General features: G+C 39.2%; 1 protein-coding gene across 1 annotated transcript in view; it reads right to left on the bottom strand.

Moving 5' to 3' along the window:
- Nucleotides 1-13,184, bottom strand: part of FEM1C (fem-1 homolog C) — a 32,529-nt gene extending 19,345 nt beyond the window's left edge. The window contains exons 1-2 of the mRNA XM_066274098.1: nucleotides 12,854-13,184; nucleotides 11,306-12,040 (exon numbers count right to left, since the gene is read on the bottom strand). Of these exons, the coding sequence (XP_066130195.1) occupies nucleotides 11,306-11,849 (544 nt within the window). The 5' untranslated portion in view covers nucleotides 11,850-12,040; nucleotides 12,854-13,184. The remainder of the gene's footprint in view (nucleotides 1-11,305; nucleotides 12,041-12,853) is intronic.
- Between the last annotated feature and the right edge of the window lie 7,077 nt (nucleotides 13,185-20,261).

Below are 20,261 nucleotides of genomic sequence, written 5' to 3' on the forward strand. Positions count from 1 at the left end.
GTGCTGCAATAACAAGTTGATGCTTCTTACCTCTCTCCCTTCCTGTCTGTCCCCCCCCCCCCATCTCTCTCTCTCACTAAAAAAAAATATATATTTATCTACCAAGCACTTTTGAAAATTCAATTCAGGTACTTTTTCTGGTTTACATGCTCCTTAAAAATGTTTCCATAATACAATTGCACTTTCAAAAATTTTGTTATCTCCACCTCTTAATGTCTTATTTTTGTATCCTCAGAGTGAAAAAGACAATGAAAATAGAACACAAAGTTAAAAAATAACTACTATCAGGTATTTTAGATAAAATTAAGGATGCTGAGCAACAAAATTAAAATTAATTTATCTTTAGCTAAAAAAAAATGAAAAGTACTAAATTATGTAATTATCAATACTTGATTAAGAAAAAGTTAATCTGAAGAAAAATTAAATTTCTGAAACTGAATTCATAATGGAAAATATTTATCATTTCTCAAAAGAACTATCTTTTAAATGTACAATTCTAACAACTCAAGATAATAGTACCCTGTTATTTCAAGTGTTGTTACAGAAGTTAAAATGGTATGACACAAATAAATTAATTTTCAACTATATAACTTACTATAGTGTGAGGAGCCTGACCAGGCGGTGGTGCAGTGGATTAAGTGTCAAGCTGGGATGCAGAGGACCCAGGTTTGAAACCAAGAGGTCGTCGGCTTGTGTGCGGGCTCATATGGTTTGAGCAAGGTTCAGCAGTTTGAGCCAAAGGTCACTGGCTTGAGCAAGGGGTCACTTGTTCTGCTGTAGCCCCCCCTGGTCAATGCTCATATGAGAAAGTAATCAATGAACAACTAAGGTGCTGCAACAAAGAATTGATGCTTCTCATCTCTCTCCCTTCCTGTCTGTCTCTCTCTCTGCCTGTGAAAGAAAAGAGAGAGAGAGAGAGAGAGAGAGGGAGGGAGGGAGGGAAAAAAGAAAGAGAGGAAGGAAGGAAGGAAGGAAGGAAGGAAGGAAGGAAGGAAGGAAGGAAGGGAGGGAGGGAGGGAGGGAGGGAGGGAGGGAGGGAGGGAGGGAGGGAGGGAAAAGAAAAGAGAAAGCAAGCTAGCAAGCTAAGAAAATTTAGAGGAATAAAAAGTAGCCATATTCATTGGAATGCTTCTGGGATGGCTATTAAGGGAAGGAAATTATGGAAAGTGCTCATGTGTTTAAAGCATGGTAGTATTCATTAAGAAGACCTGAGGTACCAATTTTAGTTGCTGTAATTTCAAAGAGCTCTGTAATCTTTTAATACCAGACACATAAAAGATAGGAATTCATGCTCAACTGTGATAGTTCAGGTGCACAACAATGGGGTCAAGATTTTTTTAAAATAAGCAATTTGAAACATATTAGTGTTTTGAGTAAAAACTATTTTGAGCTGCAAGAGTTTCCTGGCTCCAAATCAGATGGTTCAGGTTTGAATATACAATAAATTATTCTTTATAAGTGAATGTTACCAATCAACCACTTAAATCATTAAGAACTTCAACAGAGCATTTATAAATTTCTCAATTTGGTTAAGATTACTTAAAACTCAGCAGGACCAGAATTAAGTCAGTTTCTAAACCATTCCCAAACAGTAAACAGAATTATCTTTTTAATGAAACAAAAATGTTCTCATAAGTGTATTAAAATAGTTAACAAATACAAAATGTTTTTTATAATTTAAATTACTTTTTCTAGCAATATCAATTCAACAGATTCCACTGACTATAAAGTCTTCACATAGTTCAAACTTTGTTTGAGATTTTTTTTTTAGTGTAAGTCAAATAAAGTTGTGCTTCTCAAACTTTAGTATACAAAATCACCAGAAGATCACAGTAAAATGAAGATATGTTGCTGACCTTTATAATTTTGAGCAGCAAGGAAATAAAGGAGAAATCTTATTTTTTTGTTTACTATACCGCAGTTCCTTGAATAACATCATTTCATGCAGATTCCTTTAATTATTACATTGATGAAATGCTATAGGAACTTAATTCTTGTTTATAACAATTAGCCTATAGTAAAACTGGTTTCATTTCATGTCTTTTTGTTTAAAGTCGCTATTAATGACATTAGGTGAGGATTTAATATATAGGTATTTGCCATATAGCTAACATGTCTAATAGCTATATCAAGTGATACGGATATGTTTTACACCATACAGAAACAAAATTTCACTATTCCTCTTTACTCTAAATTTAAATGTTTATATGCCATAGCAGGAAGAGGGTATATTTTAAACTACACATCTGATCCACAGAAAAGTTCTTATGTAGTCAATGGTATCAGTGAATCCTGAAGTCTATTCTTAACAACTTTCTTGTTTAAGTCAATTCTAAGCCTGCGATCCACAGTTGGATTTTTAAAAATTAGTCTGTGAAATATAATCCAAATTGCTGTAAACACCACCGTCAAGAGTGAAAAACAATCCATAAAATGTGAGAAAATATTTGCAAGTCATACATCTGATTAAAAGACTTGTATTCAGAATATATAAATTACTTACAACTTAATAAAAAAATAAATAGCCCAATTTTTAAAAGTGCAAGGTATGTACTTCCTCAAAGATATACAAATGGTCAATAAGCACATGAAAGGGTTCTCAGCATCATTAGCTACTGAAGAAATAAAAATAAAAAACCCAATTAGATTCATCTTCACACTCACTGAGATGGCTATCGTAAAAAGAAAGGTAATAACAGAATGTTGGTAAGGGTATGGAAAAAGTAGAGCCCTCCTACATTGCTAATAGGAATGTAAAATGGTGTAGCTGCTCTGGAAAACAGTTTGGCAGTTCTTCAGAAGGTTAAACAGAGTTACCATGTGACCCAGAAATTCCACCCCGACCTAATGCTAATGAAAACATACATCCTCAGAACTTCTACACAAATATTCATAGCAGCATTATTCCTAATAGCCAAAATAAAAGTAGAAACAACCCAAATGTCCATCACCTGATGAATGAATAAATGTGGTATGGCTATTACTCAACAATATAAAAAATAAAGTACTGATGTGCTTCAAAATGAATGAGCCTTGAAAATATTACGCTAAGTGAAAGAAGCAAGTCACAAAAGATCCATATTGTGATTCCATTTACTGTATATGAAATGTCCGGGACAAACAAATTGATAGACACAGAAAGATACAGGTTGTCTAAAACGAGTCCACATGGGGTTGAGGGAGGAGGGGCAACGAGAATAATTATTAGTGGATATGGAGTTTTTTTGTGGGGCTGTAGGTGGTGATGAAAAGTTGATTGTGGTGTTTGGTGGCACAATTCTGTGAACATAATAAAAACTACTGACTGTACACTTTAAATCAGTGAATGGTTTCTGAAAGCTGTTTTAAAATCAAAGTTCTTCTGTTTTTGGTAAAAGTGTAAGTTTTGACTGATAGAAGCAGCAACCAAAGGGTCTTTTACTGTAACGGATTTGCTTAGAAATGCCCAAATTTGTGACAACAGGACCTCTTTAGCCTACTATGCTTGGCATCATTCTTTTTCAACTTTGTAACTAGGACTAAGCTGAGTCCATAAGAGGTCCATTTGTAAAGATACAGAAAGGGCAAGCAGCTCAACTGCATAACAATGCTGATGCCAAGTATTTTACTCCTGGAATAATTAACTGGTATATGTAAAAGGAGGCGGAGGTGTAGAGAGAAACAGGTTAGGATATCAAAGGAACACTAGAATGCTCAGAATGTTTCCTTTCCCCATGTATATTCTAAGATACTCAAGGACTGCAGTTTGGGTGGGAAAAGGAATCAAAAATAGAATCAAAGACTAATTGTGCTAAGATTACCATGTGCCCTCTCTTCATTAATTTTATGTATAAGGGCACTGAGCCAGGAGCATACAAAATTTAATAATTCAGGTCACGAAGCTCATGACAAAGTTAAATGCTAAAAAAAAAACTCTACATCCATAGAAGTAAGATATATACATTCTATGACTCAAGACTGATAAAAAAATTGCCTTTGAAATGGGTGACATTCAAGTAGAATTTTCAAGGCTAAGAGCACCAGAGTTAAGGAATTGGAATTAAAACAACAATAGCATAATTTGATGAAAATTACACAATGTAAAGTTGATGAAAACTTCAACCTTACAATTCAGACTTCACTAAAATTTCCTCTTTAGTTTACTCTATTCAACTGTAGCTCTTCTCAAAGGATGAAGAAAAAAAGAGATATTTTAGTCAGATTTGTATCTTTGTGACTTCTTTACTTAGATCTCTCCCCATCACTTCCACTTCGATCTCCCATCACATAGTTTCTGATGTCTCATTAGCATAACTCCCTAGAATGCCAAGGATTTCCTCAATAGTGTTTTAAACAAACAAATTTAATTAATCAATCTAAGTAAAACTGATACAGATGAACTCAGTGAGAAAACCACATGTACTCACAGGTCATTAAGTAAAACTAAATCGCTGCCTTAAATTTGTGGTGCTGCCTACTGCTCTTGAAACAGCAACTTCAACCTGACCAGGAGGTGGTGCAGTGGACAGAGCTTCGGAATGGGATGTGGAGGACCCAGGTTAGAGACCCTGAGGTCGCCAGCTTGAGCGCGGGCTCATCTGGTTTGAGCAAAGCTCACCAGCTTGGACCCCAGCTCGCTGGCTTGAGCACGGGGTTACTCAGTCTGCTGTAGCCCCACTGTCAAGGCACATATGAGAAAGCAATCAATGAACAACTAAGGTGTCGCAAGGAAAAACTAATGATGGATGCTTCTCATCTCTCTCTGTTCCTGTCTGTCCCTATCTATCTATCCTCTCTGTCTGTAAAAAAAAACAAAACAAAACAGCAACAAAAAAGAAACAGCAACTTCAACTTCAATTCTGTAAGAATTTCAAAATACAATCTCCAGGGCTAGAGGAGTACTTTACTTCCCAACTGAACTCAATTTATACATCACCTACAGCAGGGGTCCCCAAACTTTTTACACAGGGGGCCAGTTCACTGTCCCTCAGACTGTTGGAGGGCCAGACTATAAAAAAAACTATGAACAAATCCTTATGCACACTGCACATATCTTATTTTAAAGTAAAAAAATAAAACGGGAACAAATACAATATTTAAAATAAAGAACAAGTAAATTTAAATCAACAAACTGACCAGTATTTCAATGGGAACTATGCTCCTCTCACTGACCACGAATGAAAGAGGTGCCCCTTCCAGAAGTGCGGTGGGGGCCAGATAAATGGCCTCAGGTGGCCGCATGCAGCCTGCGGGCCGTAGTTTGGGGACCCCTGACCTACAGCTTAGCTTCTCCAACTAGGATACCAAGTCCCCTGAGGATACAGAAAAGTATGAGAGGAGATATAAGAGGTATAAATGAACATGGAACAGCTTGCAGGAGCAACCTGACAATCTGGAATCAAAATGTTAATGAATTCAACTAGTCAGTTATTTAAACATTATTAAATCAAAATAAATACAAATATGATACCCAATAGATTAAATTTTAAGTCCCTCCCTTTACTCTCTGCAAGTAGATGTGTTGAGGTAACCAACAGTGAGAAGTCAAGAAGGAAAAGAAAACCTCATCTTCCAACACTCAGATAGTCCTGTGGTACATGAAAATAAATAATCTATATGACAACAACATTATCTTTGTCCATTATTTTAATACTAACAGTTCTTAATTTATAGGGTAGATTTTCTTCTTTAAAATTCCTGTCTTAACAGTAATATGTATGTAATTTCTTTCTTTCTTTCTTTTTTACATTTGCTTGACTAAAATACATTTATACCCTAAAATGCCTGTACTATAAGAGAAATAATGTAATGCCTGGGATCTGCTTTAAATCACTCCACAACAAAAGAAGGGGAGATTTTTTTAAACTTTCACAAAGAGATAATTGTTGAAGCAAGGTGATAAACACATAATGGTTCGATGTAGTCTATGTTAGAAAATTCCCATAATAAAAAGGCAAATAAACTGGTTGAACAAGCTCTCTCAAAACCTTACATACTAGCTATACTTAACATGATCTATATGGATTTCTCCCTTTTCTAAACCCCTACAGAGTTCTACCTGCACCACTCATTTTTCACAAGTATTGTCGATTTTTCACATTAGTATTTATTTATGTATTGAAAGGATTGGTTGATAGCTCCTTGCTATCAAGGAGCTTATAATCTTAACCCCTCTTAAATCCAAGACATTCATTCAATAAGCCCATTTCCCAAATACCCACCAAGAGGCAGATACTCCTTCTAATGTATAGATACAAAGGGGGTCCTCAGATTACGACGGTCTTAATATATGACATTTCGAGTTTAAGACGCATACGCCCATAAAACTTTAAAAACTTGAGGGATGAGTGTTTTGGCTTAGGCCATTAGCATCGTACTTAAGGATTACATGGGCGAACTAGTTTGGTTGAGCACAGTGTAGCTTAGTTGTATTTTTATGATCTAGATTATGATTTTTACAACTGTAGGATAGGTAAGTGTCTTAGGCTATGATGTGTTTCGACTTAAATTCGGGTTACCTCACTGTTGTAGGAACAGAACCGTATTGTAACCGGAGGACCCCCTGTACCAGGTCTCTAGCCTCAAAGAGCCCATTGGAATGTAGGTAGACAAGTTTCTCTAAAAAAAACCCTACTTAGCCCCGGCCGGTTGGCTCAGTGGTAGAGCATCAGCCTGGCGTGTGCAAGTCCCAGGTTCGATTCCCAGCATGGGCACACAGGAGAAGCACCCATCCCATCTGCTTCTCTACCCTTCCCCCTCTCCTTCCTCTCTGTCTCTCTCTTCTGCTCCTGCAGCCAAGGCTCCATTGGAGCAAAGTTGGCCCGGGCACTGAGGATGACTCCATGGCCTCACCTCGGCGCTAAACCAAATAGACAGAGCATCACCCTCAGTGGGCATGCTGGATGGATCCCGGTCAGGCGCATATGGGAGTCTGTCTCTCTGCCTCCCTGCTTCCCACTTCAGCATAAAAAAACAAACAAAAAAACCCCCAAAACCTACTTATTCCTCTGCTGAAAACTTTCACTAGCTTACCACTGCATGAAGAATGAAATCAAACCCGTTTACCTAGAAGTCAGTGTCCTTTATAATTTAGCCCTGAGCTTTGGTCCAAATATTACAACTACTTTCCAATTCCTGGACCTTCCAAGTACATTTCTCAGTGTGTCTTTCCTCATGCCTTTCCTAAGTGTTAAAAACTATATCATTCCTGGTCTGTGGTGACGCAGTGGATAGAGCATCAACCTGGAACACTGAGGTTGCCAATTCAAAACCCTGGCCTTGCCGAGTCAAGGCACATAGGACAAGCAATCAATGAACAACTGAAGTAAAGCAACTATGAATTGATACTTCTTGTTCCCTCCCCTCCTCTCTCTGTAAAATCAATAAAATCTTTTTAAAAAAAGAAACAAAACTATATCAAATCCCTTTTGCATATCTTAATTTAACCCCAACAGTCCTTTCAAGGCCCAGTTCAACGTTTTCATGAAGCCTTTCTATTCAGTATACTTTTATAAATACAACAGATTTACACCATCCCTTTAGCAATGAACATGATGTCCTGTATCTTCTCAGAGCCTCCACAATGACCAACACAATGCTGTGCCTACAGAAAATGCACAGGAATTATCTTATTGCCAATTTATGTAATTATCCTGGGTTATCTAAAATGACTGACCCATGCAAGAGGACAGTATGTCCTCTAAGTCCAGCCTACCCAATCCAACCTCATAGCTGTCCCATTAGTCTACAGTGCTCAATCACTTCCATCTGCTAAATTACCAGCTAAATTTTGGTAAAAAAGCAGAATTGAAGGGCTTAAGTAACTTGACCAAAGATCTTCAAAGTCCTATTCTAAGTTTTAAAAAATAATAAAGAACAAAAGACAGTCAAAGATGACTATAAAGTGCTATAAAGTGCTGAGATCAATATGTGATATCTCTAAGATTGGCTTGTGTAATCTCTTCTGATCTAGGGTCTATAGTTTTAAATAGCAACCAATTCTCCTGTCTGAAAAATCAAGTGTTAAACTGGAGAAGTATTTCTCTAAATATCTCAAAGTTTTTCTCCCCTTTTTGAATGGGAAAAAGAGAAATGCACTGTCCCCTCAGGTAATAATTTGTTCAGGGATAAAGTATTTCCAACTATCTAATAGAAGAAAGCACTACTGTCGCACATACCATATTGTGGTTTAAGTATCTGCTTATGACCCTGTCTCTACGATCACACGATGAGCACCTCAAGGGCAGAGAATCAAGGACTGGATATCATGCCTTACTCATCTTTGTATATCCTAAGTCTAACAGCATTCTGAACATGTTTTAACCTAAGGTGGAAGTCATTCACTAATTGAGAGAGCATTGCCAACAGCCTGTTAAAAAGAAATGTATAGAGATTAAATAATATATTCAAACGCCAACTGCCTGCTAAAAAGTAATGGAATATAGAAGTCACATACATTTTATATAAAGCAGAACAAGCATAATCTATTGGCATTTTCTTTCTTCAGAATCGTTTCCAACAGCTGACATTCCATTTTATCCCTAGTCTTCTCAGTCTTTTCCATTTTTTGGATGGGGATAAAATGTGGGAAAAAATTCTTCTTGCTGCTCTATCAGATCCTTCTCCAGTGTTCCTGCCTTGGTTTCAATTGGTTCCTGCTGCTTTATTACCCTAACCCATAAAAAAATCTGAAGAATCAATGAGAGTGATTATCAAAGAAGGGAAGATTCAGGATCAGAGTGAGAGAGGGTATAATGTACTGTAATCTGCCCCTACAATCATTAAAAGTCATTGTTGAAATTAAAATGCATCAACAATGAAAAGGTAAGAATATCTCACACAAAGTGATACATATTATAGATATCTATAAAATACACATATATGTGTATATATATACATATGTACATAAAATTGAGGCTATGTATATTTTTAAAAGATAAATATTTCATATTGACATTGAGGAATGACTCTAGAATAAGTAAACCAATGACCAAAAGAGGGAGTATACACATCCTCACAAACACAGCTATATGATAATAACTAAAAAGAAATATTCTTCTAAAGTAGCAAAGGTAATCAAGTTAATTACTGTTCAGTTTATTAGGGAAAATGCTCACAAAATAATGAGCTATTTACAGTATAGTTCAAATACTTTATTTCCAGGAGTATGTATATAAAGCAGCTTTGAGAAATACAAGGGAAATAGTACTAGTACTAATCTCTCCAATGACAAAAAGAGTTTAAAATATACCTTAATTTGACTTAAATATATGAATTTATCAACAATCTGTCCATCATTAAGCTGATAAATAAGACCAAAACAAAGAAATAAAAAATCCAACAAGCCTAAACAAGCTGCCATGCTATTTAACTCTTTCCGTTTTAGTTAGGATTTCAAAGTATTTCTAGTATTAACATGTTCACTTAAGCAGTAATTTCTTCTCTTAAAACAAGTGTTGTTTAAAACAATGATTATTTAAAAGAAAAAAAAATGTAATGCTGTTCTTGGACCCAACAACCTATCTCGAAGATAATCAGGAACAGTTGAAAAACATTTATAAGAAAAAATGCTTACAGAAACATTTTTATCATGAAAAGCCAGAAGCAACATAAAACTCCATTAGAAGAGTATGCAGCTATTGAAATTAAAGAGCCATAATTAATGCCATTAAAGACAACATTTATTAAGCTAAAAACAGGTTACAGGAGAGCACATAAAATTGCACACATATATATCTATATGCAAAATTCAGAAACATCTTTGGAAGAACTATCTCTAAGTGTTTGGATTTTGTGATATTTTTATATTTCCTCTGGGAAAATATTTCAGAAAAATCACAATGCGCCTGTGTCATTTCTATAACAAACTGTTTTTAAAAAAATACTAACTTTAATAAACATATCCAGTAACTACATGCCCCATAACTATGTGGTTTGGCATCTCTGAAAGACAACCAGACACTATAACAACGATAAATGCAATTCCGCCTACAGTATTTCTAATATAGCTATTCTCACACAAGTGTGCAAAGACACACTTTTGTTCAAGAATACTCACAGCAGCATTGTTTGTATTGATTGTGACCAAACTGTCCATCAATAGAGACCAGATAAATTATGTACAATGAAGTACTGTGTAGCCCTGAAACAGGCTGAGGTAGCTCTGTGTGTTGGGAGTTGAATGACATCCAAGATAAAGTAAGATAAAAAAAAAACAGTATGTATCAACTAATGAGATTGATACAGAGAAGTATGCTTGTATTTGCATAGATTATCTCTAGGACACACACTAGAAAACTATAAACAGTGGTTGCCTATGGGTTGGAGGTCTAAAAATCAGGGGTGATAAGGCTTACTTTTCTTTATAAACACTGTATAGATTAATCTGCACCATCTGAATATTTTCTTATCATGTATGTTTGCTACTTTTAATATTTTCAAATTAGGCAGTGAAATATTTTGCTGCTGTATAAATAAAAATAGGTTTTCAAGTATCAAAATCACAGTATCAAAACAGTTATTTTTAAAGAATTTTTAGAAATTATAAACTATCATATGCTGTTTTAAGGTTATTACAATCGCTGGAAATTACACACAATTGTAAACCTGAGTGAGCTCTTCTGGACAAAGGTTGTTTACACTGTTGCTAGCCAACAAATCCACATTTGTTTAACCTAATCCGTGTTTTGCTCTCAGTATTGTTAGTAGTTTTTAAAAATCTGTTTTCTTTCTTGCTATATTTAAAACATGTTCCATATAAAAAATTTTCTATTGGTCACACAATAGGTAGGGAATAAGGGAACAGATTTTTCTCCTTTTCCATCAATATTAATCTTTCCAGGTTAGTCTGGCCTAGCCTTCCCTGACAGTAACAAAAGAGATGCCTACCTAAGAAAAACAAGAAAATGACTCATTATAAATATAGTACTTTCCACTCCAAGGGTGTTCTAAAATAATGAAAGGTAAGAAAAATATATTACATTGAAGTATATTCTCAAGAAAATTAAATACAAGCTAAGGGCTCAGATCCAACTGCACTAACATGCACTCTGTAACTCTGAAGATCCCATTTCCCAGCAATTAAAAGTTACTCCAAATAAGAGACAGAAAATGCTGCTTGACACTGATGGAGATCTTTTCATCACACTTGTTCAATGTTATCAAACACTAGAGAAACAATCAACAAGGTTATGCTGGAAGGGATGCCTAATCAAAACAATTCTGTCAGTGTTGGCTTACTCAACACCACTGCTTATAATTATGTATCAAACTTCCAGCAAACAAATGGTAAACAATTAAAAAATTAAAATGAAGAAGCGGAACTCACCTTTAACACTTTTTCTATTAACGTCTGCCCCCTTTTCAAGTAAATACTGAGCAATTTCTTTGTGTCCTTTGTAACATGAAATCATCAAGCAGGTATGCCCATGTCGGTTTGACACTTCCAAATCGGCTTTGTGTTCTACAAGGTACTTGACGATTTCCAAATGCCCATCAAAACAGGCAGCTCTAAGAGGAGTCGAATTGGTTAAAGTCGTGTTGTTGACAGACGCTCCATGATTTAACAAAGACTGAACCACCTTCAGATGTCCTGCTGCAGAAGCGGCCCACAAAGGGGGAGCCCCCTCAATGGTTTCACCATCAAAATTGACCGAGCCCCCGATTTCTATGGAGGCACTGCACTGCTCTAGAAGGAATTCCACCATGTCAAGGTGCCCATACCTGGCTGCCATCAAGAGTGGCGTGGCCCCATTTGTTTTTTCAGAGATCAAGGAGGAAATCTCCTCTTTGGATTTGCTTGCCAACAACTTGGTGAGAAGCCGGAGTTTGCCATCTCGAGCTGCGTTAAATACTGCTGTCTTTAGATCCATTTATGTCCAGTTGAGAGGCTCTGCTTTATTTATCCTTTAAAGCAAAACTTCGGCTAAACTCTCTTATCCACCCAGGCGAGAGTTACAAGAACCAAAGTTCACTGTTAATCACTACACTCCAGGACGGAGATAAAACCACGTAGATTGTTTGGTCCTGTTGCCTTCCAACATCTGACAACCAGGGCACCAAACTAGAGAAAGGGGGAAAAAAATAGTAGTGATTGTGAATTTCCCACGGGTAAAGACAAAAACATTATTTTGGTTTTCTCAATTTCTACTCCTGTAGGAAGGGAACCTCCGCCCTCACCCCCCCCAAAAAAAAAGGTGAAAAAAGGAGAATACAAAGAAATACACACAGACCCAAATGTTTCGGTGAGAGGTGGTCTCTCTTCTACATACTGTAAATATAAGCAGTACAGGCAACCAGTTTTCTCGCCCAGCCTCCCAAGCTTAGCTCTAGTTTCGTTGTGCACACGGCCGGGGAGGGTGCAACCGAAAGAGAGCAGCCGCGGGGTCGGAACTGCTGCTCTCGCTCCCGGCGGCAGAAGGGAGCGGACCAAGGGCGCGAGGCTGGAAGGCCTCACCGTGGCCAGAATGGGTTTCGTGGGAGAACAAAAAAGTCAGACACAACAAACCGGGCCAGCTAACGCCAAATGGTCATCGGAACGGTTCTTGTCTTGCAAACTATTCGAGGCTCTCAGGAAATCCGGCTGCCTTTTAGCTAACTTCGCCCGCCCCATTTTGATCCCCCGGCCCCCAAGGGATCCGAAGGTGCCCAGACCTCAGCCGCCCCTACAGAACCTTCACCTCCACCTTCTTAAGAAACGGGCAGCCCCTCCCCAAGGTCCTCATCGACCACCACCCCGTCCCGGCGAGCAGACGAGCCTGTGGCCCTCCAGCTGCCACCTCCAGCGGCCCGGGGCGCCCTCCTTCCCCTTCCCGCCCAGGCCTCCCCGCGGGCGCCTCAGGCCGCGGCCCGGGCACGCCGCCGCCTCCGCCACTACCTGCCCGTGGGCTAGTCCTTCCAGCCGCCGCCGGTCGCTCGGGCTCCGGCCGCCCCCTTCAAATGGAAACCGTTGTCCTCGCCGCCGCCTCCCGGGTCGCCCCGCTCCGCCCGCGGCCGCACAGTCCCTCCATGCTCCGCGCCCCACAGGAATGAGTCCCGCCGCGCCGCTCGCCCCGCCCCGCCACGCCGAGCTGCCTCCCGCCCTCCAAGTCTGCGCGGGCTGCCGCAGTTGCAGCCACTGCCGCGGAGGGTGGTGTAATGGGCTGCGGACCTGGGGCCCGAAGATCCTCGGCACCGCTTCACATCACTGACGCGGCAGCCGCGCCATTGGGCCGAGGGAGGGCGGCGGCCGCCACGAGCAACCGCCTAGGGGCGGGGTGGGGCGGGGCGGCCGGCCGGGGCGGGGCAGCGGGGAGGGGCGGGGCCACGGGCCCCGCGAAGAACGCGCCTGCGTGCGGCGCGCCGGGAACTGAGTGCCAGGAGGGGGTCGGGCCACGCAGTGTCGCGGCAGCCGGGAGTCGGTGGAGAGGCTTCGCGGAGCTGTGGGCTTTTCGAGTCTTGTTTTCGGAGGCTTGCTTCCGGAAACCGTTTGGTCTCACTGCTGTGAACCGCGGGCTGTAAACGTTATTACCTTCGCACATAAGCTCTCGGACCAGCCTCTTTGCTCCTTCCTTTGGTGGACCCTGGACTATACCGAGCTCATAGTTTAGATCTGGAAAACAAAACTAGAAAAACACAAACAAATTTAAGAAACGGATTACTTTTGGAGACTGTCAAACATGACTAATTCTTTAAAAAATATAAAGGCTATGAGGAATGGTAAAATTTAAGAGCAGTACTAGTCAGCAAGGTCGAGTTTTTGAACTCTGGAACAACCAGGAAGTCAAAGAAAGGTAAAAAGTTAACATGAAGGAGAATAATATACATCAGGAAATAAACTTCTGGAATTCATTATGTTAAGACATGGGATGTATTAAACCAGATTGAAGAAGAGTTTAAATATATTTGGGTATTAACACCCATAATGAATCATGATGAGATACTAGTTTTTGAAACAAGGATCTTTCATCTCTTGAACACTTTATTTTCGGGAACTTAAACTCACACAGTTTCTTAGTATGATTTGGAAAAAGAGAATATGAGATATGATGGTTTATCTGACCCCCAACATCATAAAGTTAATCATAAAGTCAAGCAACATTAAGGACATCTTACCCCCCCCAAAAAAAGTTACTTCAGTTTTTCATATTTACTTACAATGTTGCCCAGAAGTTTATGTAGTTTTGCATAATTGAAATCATAATTTTCACACAACTATGTATTTTGCTTATATCCCTTATATACTTGAAAGATTTCTCTTTTTTAATGGTAGTAATTGTGAACCCTGCGGGGGAAAAAAGACAACTACTTAAGAAGGGTTCAAATTTTATAAAACAGAGCTTAGCTGCCATTTCTGGGCAGGGGCCTCGCATGCAAACTTCACGGATATGCCAGGGCTGTGCCCATACCTCCATGGTTATGAACTGCCCTAGCTGCACTGTATTTCTGCCATCTGAGCTACCATAGAAGGGAGTTCCTAGAATCCTATTTCTACAGGCTTTCCTCATCCAATCAAAGCAGTGAAACCCCAACCAATCAGAGCTACTCTATTCTGACCAATCAGAACAGTGCCTTTGGGGCCAAACTGCAAGGATTTGGAGTCTTTATTTGCATGACAACAAACCAAAAAGGGACCAGGGGTAGGAACCTATTTAAAAAGGTCAGATCACCTGATCAGGCGGTGGCGCAGTGGATAGAGTGTCGGACTGGGATGCAGAAGACCCGGGTTCAAGACCCCGAGGTCACCAGCTTGAGTGCGGGCTCATCTGGTTTGAGGAAAAACTCACCAGCTTGAACCCAAGGTCGCTGGGGTTACTCAGTCTGCTGAAGACCTGTGGTCAAGGCACATATGAGAAAGCAATCAATGAACAACTAAGGTATTGCAATGCGCAATGAAAAACTAATGATTGATGCTTCTCATCTCTCTCCGTCCCTGTCTGTCCCTCTCTCTGACTCATTCTCTGTCTCTGTAAAAAATAAATTAATTAATTAATTAAAAAGGTCAGATTCCCTCTGGCTCTCTTTCCTGTGAGCACTGGCAGAGTTGAAATACTGTGGATGTCTTGCCTCTGCAGTGTAAAATAGAGTGGAGGGGAGCAGAGCTGTCTAGCTAGAGAAGGGTGTGGCCCCAGAGCTGTTCTACATCTGTGCTGTTTTCACAGAAGTTTTCACTGAATAAAGTTTTCTTCTTCATCACACCCCAAATTGAGGATTCTTGTTGTCATTGAATTGGTGCCTGACCCTGGGTTGACATAATCATTTTTAAGTGGAGCATAATATTTCCCTTAGGTAACCAGTATATAGGCTCAACATAAGTACTCCAAAATTGAAGGAAACTACCACTGACAGGAAACTATAGAACAGAATATAAAGGTGGAGAGCAGCCATCTATAAAAATGAAACAACCAAGATGACTGGCTGTTTTATCCCTAGTGTACCAGTCACAGTTCTATACCTCCAAGGTATAGACATCAGTGTACAGTGTCCCAGCCGAGGCCTAATCTGAGCTGACCTCATTTATGTCAGTGGTCTTCAAACTGAAATGGGCATCCCCAGGAAGGTTACCAGTTTCTGAATCTTCGACTTGCACCAGTGTATAATATTTTCTAAAACTGATTTGCTGGTAAAGGAATGCAGTTAAGGTGTCTTCCTGTTTCATTTTACAACTCCTTCACAATAGCCGTATATTTGCCAAATTGCAAAAAAGAAAGGGTAAAACTCTCACTCATTGAGAATCTTTAAATGGTGCACTGATATAGGTTGTAACAACCTCAGACATCTCATATCAGTTCTTTATCAATATAAAACACTGGATTGTACTGACAAAGTGCATATTATAATGACTAGGTAACAAATACTTTAACAAGCCAGATAATTTGCACGTAATTGCTTTCAACAAAGTATAATCTTAAAATCAATGAGTTTATAAATTGGAAGGAGTTCAAAGAATTAAATGACAGTGATATGACAAAGCTTCTTACAGCCCCATCTACATATTAATGTGAAGACATTTTCTTTAAATTTATAAAAATTAGGCCCTGGGCAGTTGGCTCAGTGGGAGAGCATCTGCCAGCATGTGTATGTCCCAGGTTCAATTCCCGGTCAGGGCATACAGGAGAAGCAACCATCTGCTTCTCCACCCTTCCCTCTCCTCATTTTCTCTCTTTCTCTCCCTTCTCCTGCAGCCATTGCTGATTCGTTTGAGTGCATTGGCCCTGAGTGCTGAGGATGACTTCATGGAGTCTCTGCCTCAGGTGCTAAAAATATAGCTCGGTTGCAAGCCATGGTCCCAAATGGGCAGAGCAGTGCCCCAGATGTGGGTTGCCGAGTGGAGGTCAGGGCGCATGCAAGAGTCTGTCTCTCTATCTCCCCTCCTCTCACTTGGAAGAGAAGAAAAAAAAGAATTTGTCAAAATTGAGAAAACATTAATGCTAAACTATTTCATTCTTTTAAGAAGTAGTATTTAACAATAAATGCATGCATTAATTGTAAACAATTACAATTAATAGTTATAAGAGTTTGTAAAATATTTTGTATCATTTTGAATACTTGATTATTACTAATGATGTCTTAATGTAGAAGAAAATATTTCAGCACTTACAGTATTTCAATCATAGGAAATTTAAATTTTTAATTCAAATGTATATATTGTTTTATTGCAGAGAAATATAATAGGGTGATCAATAAAACACATTCAAACGTAAATATACAATAAATTAAGATATACTCCTGAGGGGTGGGGACATGGAATGGAATTATAAGTGTAAAGAGAAAAATAAGTTATGTAAAATATACTGTAGGTAAGAAAGTTTGTTCATATAGTTTTTAAATGGGTGGTAGAAGGCATAATTGCTATGATATTTAAATTTCATTGGATTCATTTAAAAGAGAGACTATTCTATTTTAAAATGTCAAGGTTTACAGTATGCAGAAAATTGCATCCTTTGAACCTACTTACACTAGTGAAAAATGTTAGATGTTAACCTAGAAATAATGTAAGAGGGTAGAGTATTTAATGTATATGAGCAAAAAAGTTTAAATACCACTGACTTACTCATCAACCCCCTGTTGGAGGTTGTTTCCATTTCTAAAGATTCTGGCAATATTTGTTTTTCTAACCTTTTCAGTTGTTTTGTTTCCTTAAATAAACAACAAAAATTCCTTTCTCTTTTTTACTGAAAGATGTTACATTGTTTTTCTAAACACCCACTGCCCCCCTACCCTTTATGAATGGGAAGGAAAAGTTTTTTGTTTGGCATGGTTGGTTTTATTTGCATTGATTTGGTCACTAAAGCTTTGGACTCGGGTTTAATCAGCAATTACAGACTTCCAGAAAGCCTCAGAATACTTTTGGGGTGTAACAGGAAGAACAGTGGACTCTATAAGGAGTCTACTGATGGTCCAGGTGAGAACTAGAGGACTGGGAAAGGGGAAAGGGAGCAGATGGAGCTTCTGAATGGCCCATTCTAGTCAATGCCCAGGGTTGGCAGACAAACAGAAGAACCATGGCAAGGAGCCAAGGCATAATAGCCCATTTACCCTTGAGGGAGAGCCCTGTGTCACTGCGTCCACAGCTCTGATTCATCTGCCTTACCTGACACCCAAGGCTTCACAAGTAGCTGGGAGGGTACCTGCCAGCAAGGTCCCTAGAGAGGACTTGTAAGCCCAAGAGGGGACACTACACCATACCTGAAAAGGTGGTGGGGAGGAATTGGACTAGCAGAGAAGAGGCACCCTTATTACTAGAATAATGAACAATTTCAAGTGTGTAAGTTATTTTCTTCTTTTTATGTTTTGCTTTGGGATAAATTTCCAAGAGTTGGATTGTGGAACATCTTTCTGGTTTCTCATACATATCGTCATACTGTTTTCCTGCAGATGCCGATTTGCTATACTAGAGGTAAAAGACTGTTAAAGTCACTGAACCTTGCCTCTACTGGATATTTTTTAAATTCTTGCTAATCTAGCAGTATGTGTAAAATGATGCATCAATTTTTTCAAATTTGCCCAGCCACTCTTGTGATTTTTTTGGTCCGTATAATCTCATATAATTAGTAAAGTATTCCTTCCACAGTGTTCCTTCTGGGATTTTCAAATGTTTAGTTCTTGTTAGTCTGTTTAAACCAGAAACCTCAATGAAACAGCTTTCACGGTTTCGGTAAACTTTGTAAGTTGGTCTAAATTGGGGAAAGGCCAGGATGAATGAAAAAAATATCTTTTGGTTTTAGTAAAATAACTGAACAATGGCTTAGCTTTTAAAAGTATGAAAGGAACATACTTTAAAATGAATATAAAAGTTAAATAAAAATAGCAAAGCAATGTGTGTGCTCCCCACACTACTAAAAATCTAAAAATGCTTTTCTTTCTTTTATCTTTTCTTTTTCTTCTTTTCTTTTTCTTTTTCTTTTTTTTTCTTTTCTTTTTCTTTTTTTTTTTTCTTTACAGAAACAGAGAGAGAGAGTCAGAGTGACAGACAGACAGGAAGAGAGAGAGATACGAAGCATCAATTCTCATTGCGGCTTCTTAGTTGTTCATTGACTGCTTTCTCATATGTGCCTTGCCTGGGGGGCTACAGCAGAACAAGTGACTCTTTGCTCAAGCCAGCGACCTTGGGCTCAAGCCAGCGACCTTTGGGCTCAAGCCAGTGACCAAGGGGTCATGTCTATGATCCCACGCTCAGGTCAGCGATCCCACACTCAAGCCAGTGACCCTATCCTCAAGCTGGTAAGCCCATGCTCAAGCCAGATGAGTTCATGGTCAAGCCAATGACCTCAGGGTTTCAGACCTGGGTCCTCTGCATCCCAGTCCAATGCTCTATCCACTGCACCACTGCCTGGTCAGGCAAAAAATGCTTTTCTTATGTAAGGAATCTTTAATTAACACTGATAATTTGTTCAGCCCAGGTGAAATATTTTAATTGTTATAATTTTATTCATCATGTCAATAGCTATTGAATCCTGCTGAGTACTATATTAGGTACTAAATGAATATGATCCCTCTTATAAGGAATTTATGGTCTGAGAGAGAAATGTAACTATAAACAGATCAGAGTGAAATGTGTATATAAACAACTGTTAGTGCTCCAAGGATGGAGTCTCAAACTCTCCTTGGATAAATCTGGGAAGGAAATGATGCTTAAACTGCATCTTAAAGGCTGAGTGGGAGTAGGGCCCAGCTAACCGGCTGGGGGGAAAGGGAGGGAGCCCTATGGAGAAAGCCAGGGCTGAGAGAATATAGGAGCTGTCCTCTCCCCCTTTCTCCACTTACCCCCCAGGTACAGGGTTGTACCCGAGGTGACCTTCTGAAGATACACAACTTCCCACTCTCTTACCTCAAATTGCATCATAATTCACCACCTCCCATTTCTGCAGCTCAACCAGAATTCACATTTTCTCAGGGCATCTGCTCTCTTAAGAGGTTTTGGAATAAATGTGACCCAGTGAAAGTAATCTACTTAAATTAAGAATATATCCTTGGAGTACTAGCATTAAAAAAAAGTAAACTTGTGAGCTCAAATGAATCTTAAACTTGTAGAAGTATGCAGGGCAGAATTCTTTTAGCAGGGAGATTTCCAGATTCCCATTGGGTACTTTGGTGTAGCCTCTCTTTATTTTCCTGAATAATACAAGATGAGGAGGCAGCCACCTGGTCATCAAATTCTGATCATTTTCCCTTGACACAATCTCCCACTGTGTAAAGTGGTATGGTTCTATCATTTTAGTTATCACATTATCACAAGCTAGAAATTTTTTGTCACGAAAGTATCTGCTTCTTTCCGTTGTTATCTCATTTCCTGAAATTTTCAGGGCCCTGACTCTAGCTCTGCAGGAACAATGGATGAGGAAGATTCTGAATAGTCTTAAGGATCAGCTTCCACTCATTGGTAGCCTCTTTCCTCATATCCCAATCCAGCCCACCCAATTTTGTATAGCAATTCCACAATAGAAGCCCAAGTTTCTTGAAGACATGTGGATATACTTTGTAGTTCAGAGCAGAGAATCTGTTCTGAGGAAATTTTTATAGCTTAAAAGAGCCTGTTATGGCCTGGCCCACGGTGGCGCAGTGATTAAAGTGTTGACCTGGAACGCTGAGGTCACTGGTTCAAAACCTTGGATTTGCCTGGTCAGGGCACATATTGAAGTTGATGTTTCTTGTTCCACCCCCCTTCTCTCTCTCTCCTCTCTAAAATGAATAAATAAAACCTTTTAAAAAAATAGCCTCTTAGGTGTGGGACAGATGAAAGAAACCAGAGTCACTTTAGATATGAGACCACTATCTGCAGTACACTCCTGACAGAATATCAAGAA

This window comes from Saccopteryx bilineata, chromosome 4 (assembly GCF_036850765.1).
Source record: "Saccopteryx bilineata isolate mSacBil1 chromosome 4, mSacBil1_pri_phased_curated, whole genome shotgun sequence".
In the NCBI taxonomy this organism is placed as follows: Eukaryota; Metazoa; Chordata; class Mammalia; order Chiroptera; family Emballonuridae; genus Saccopteryx; species Saccopteryx bilineata.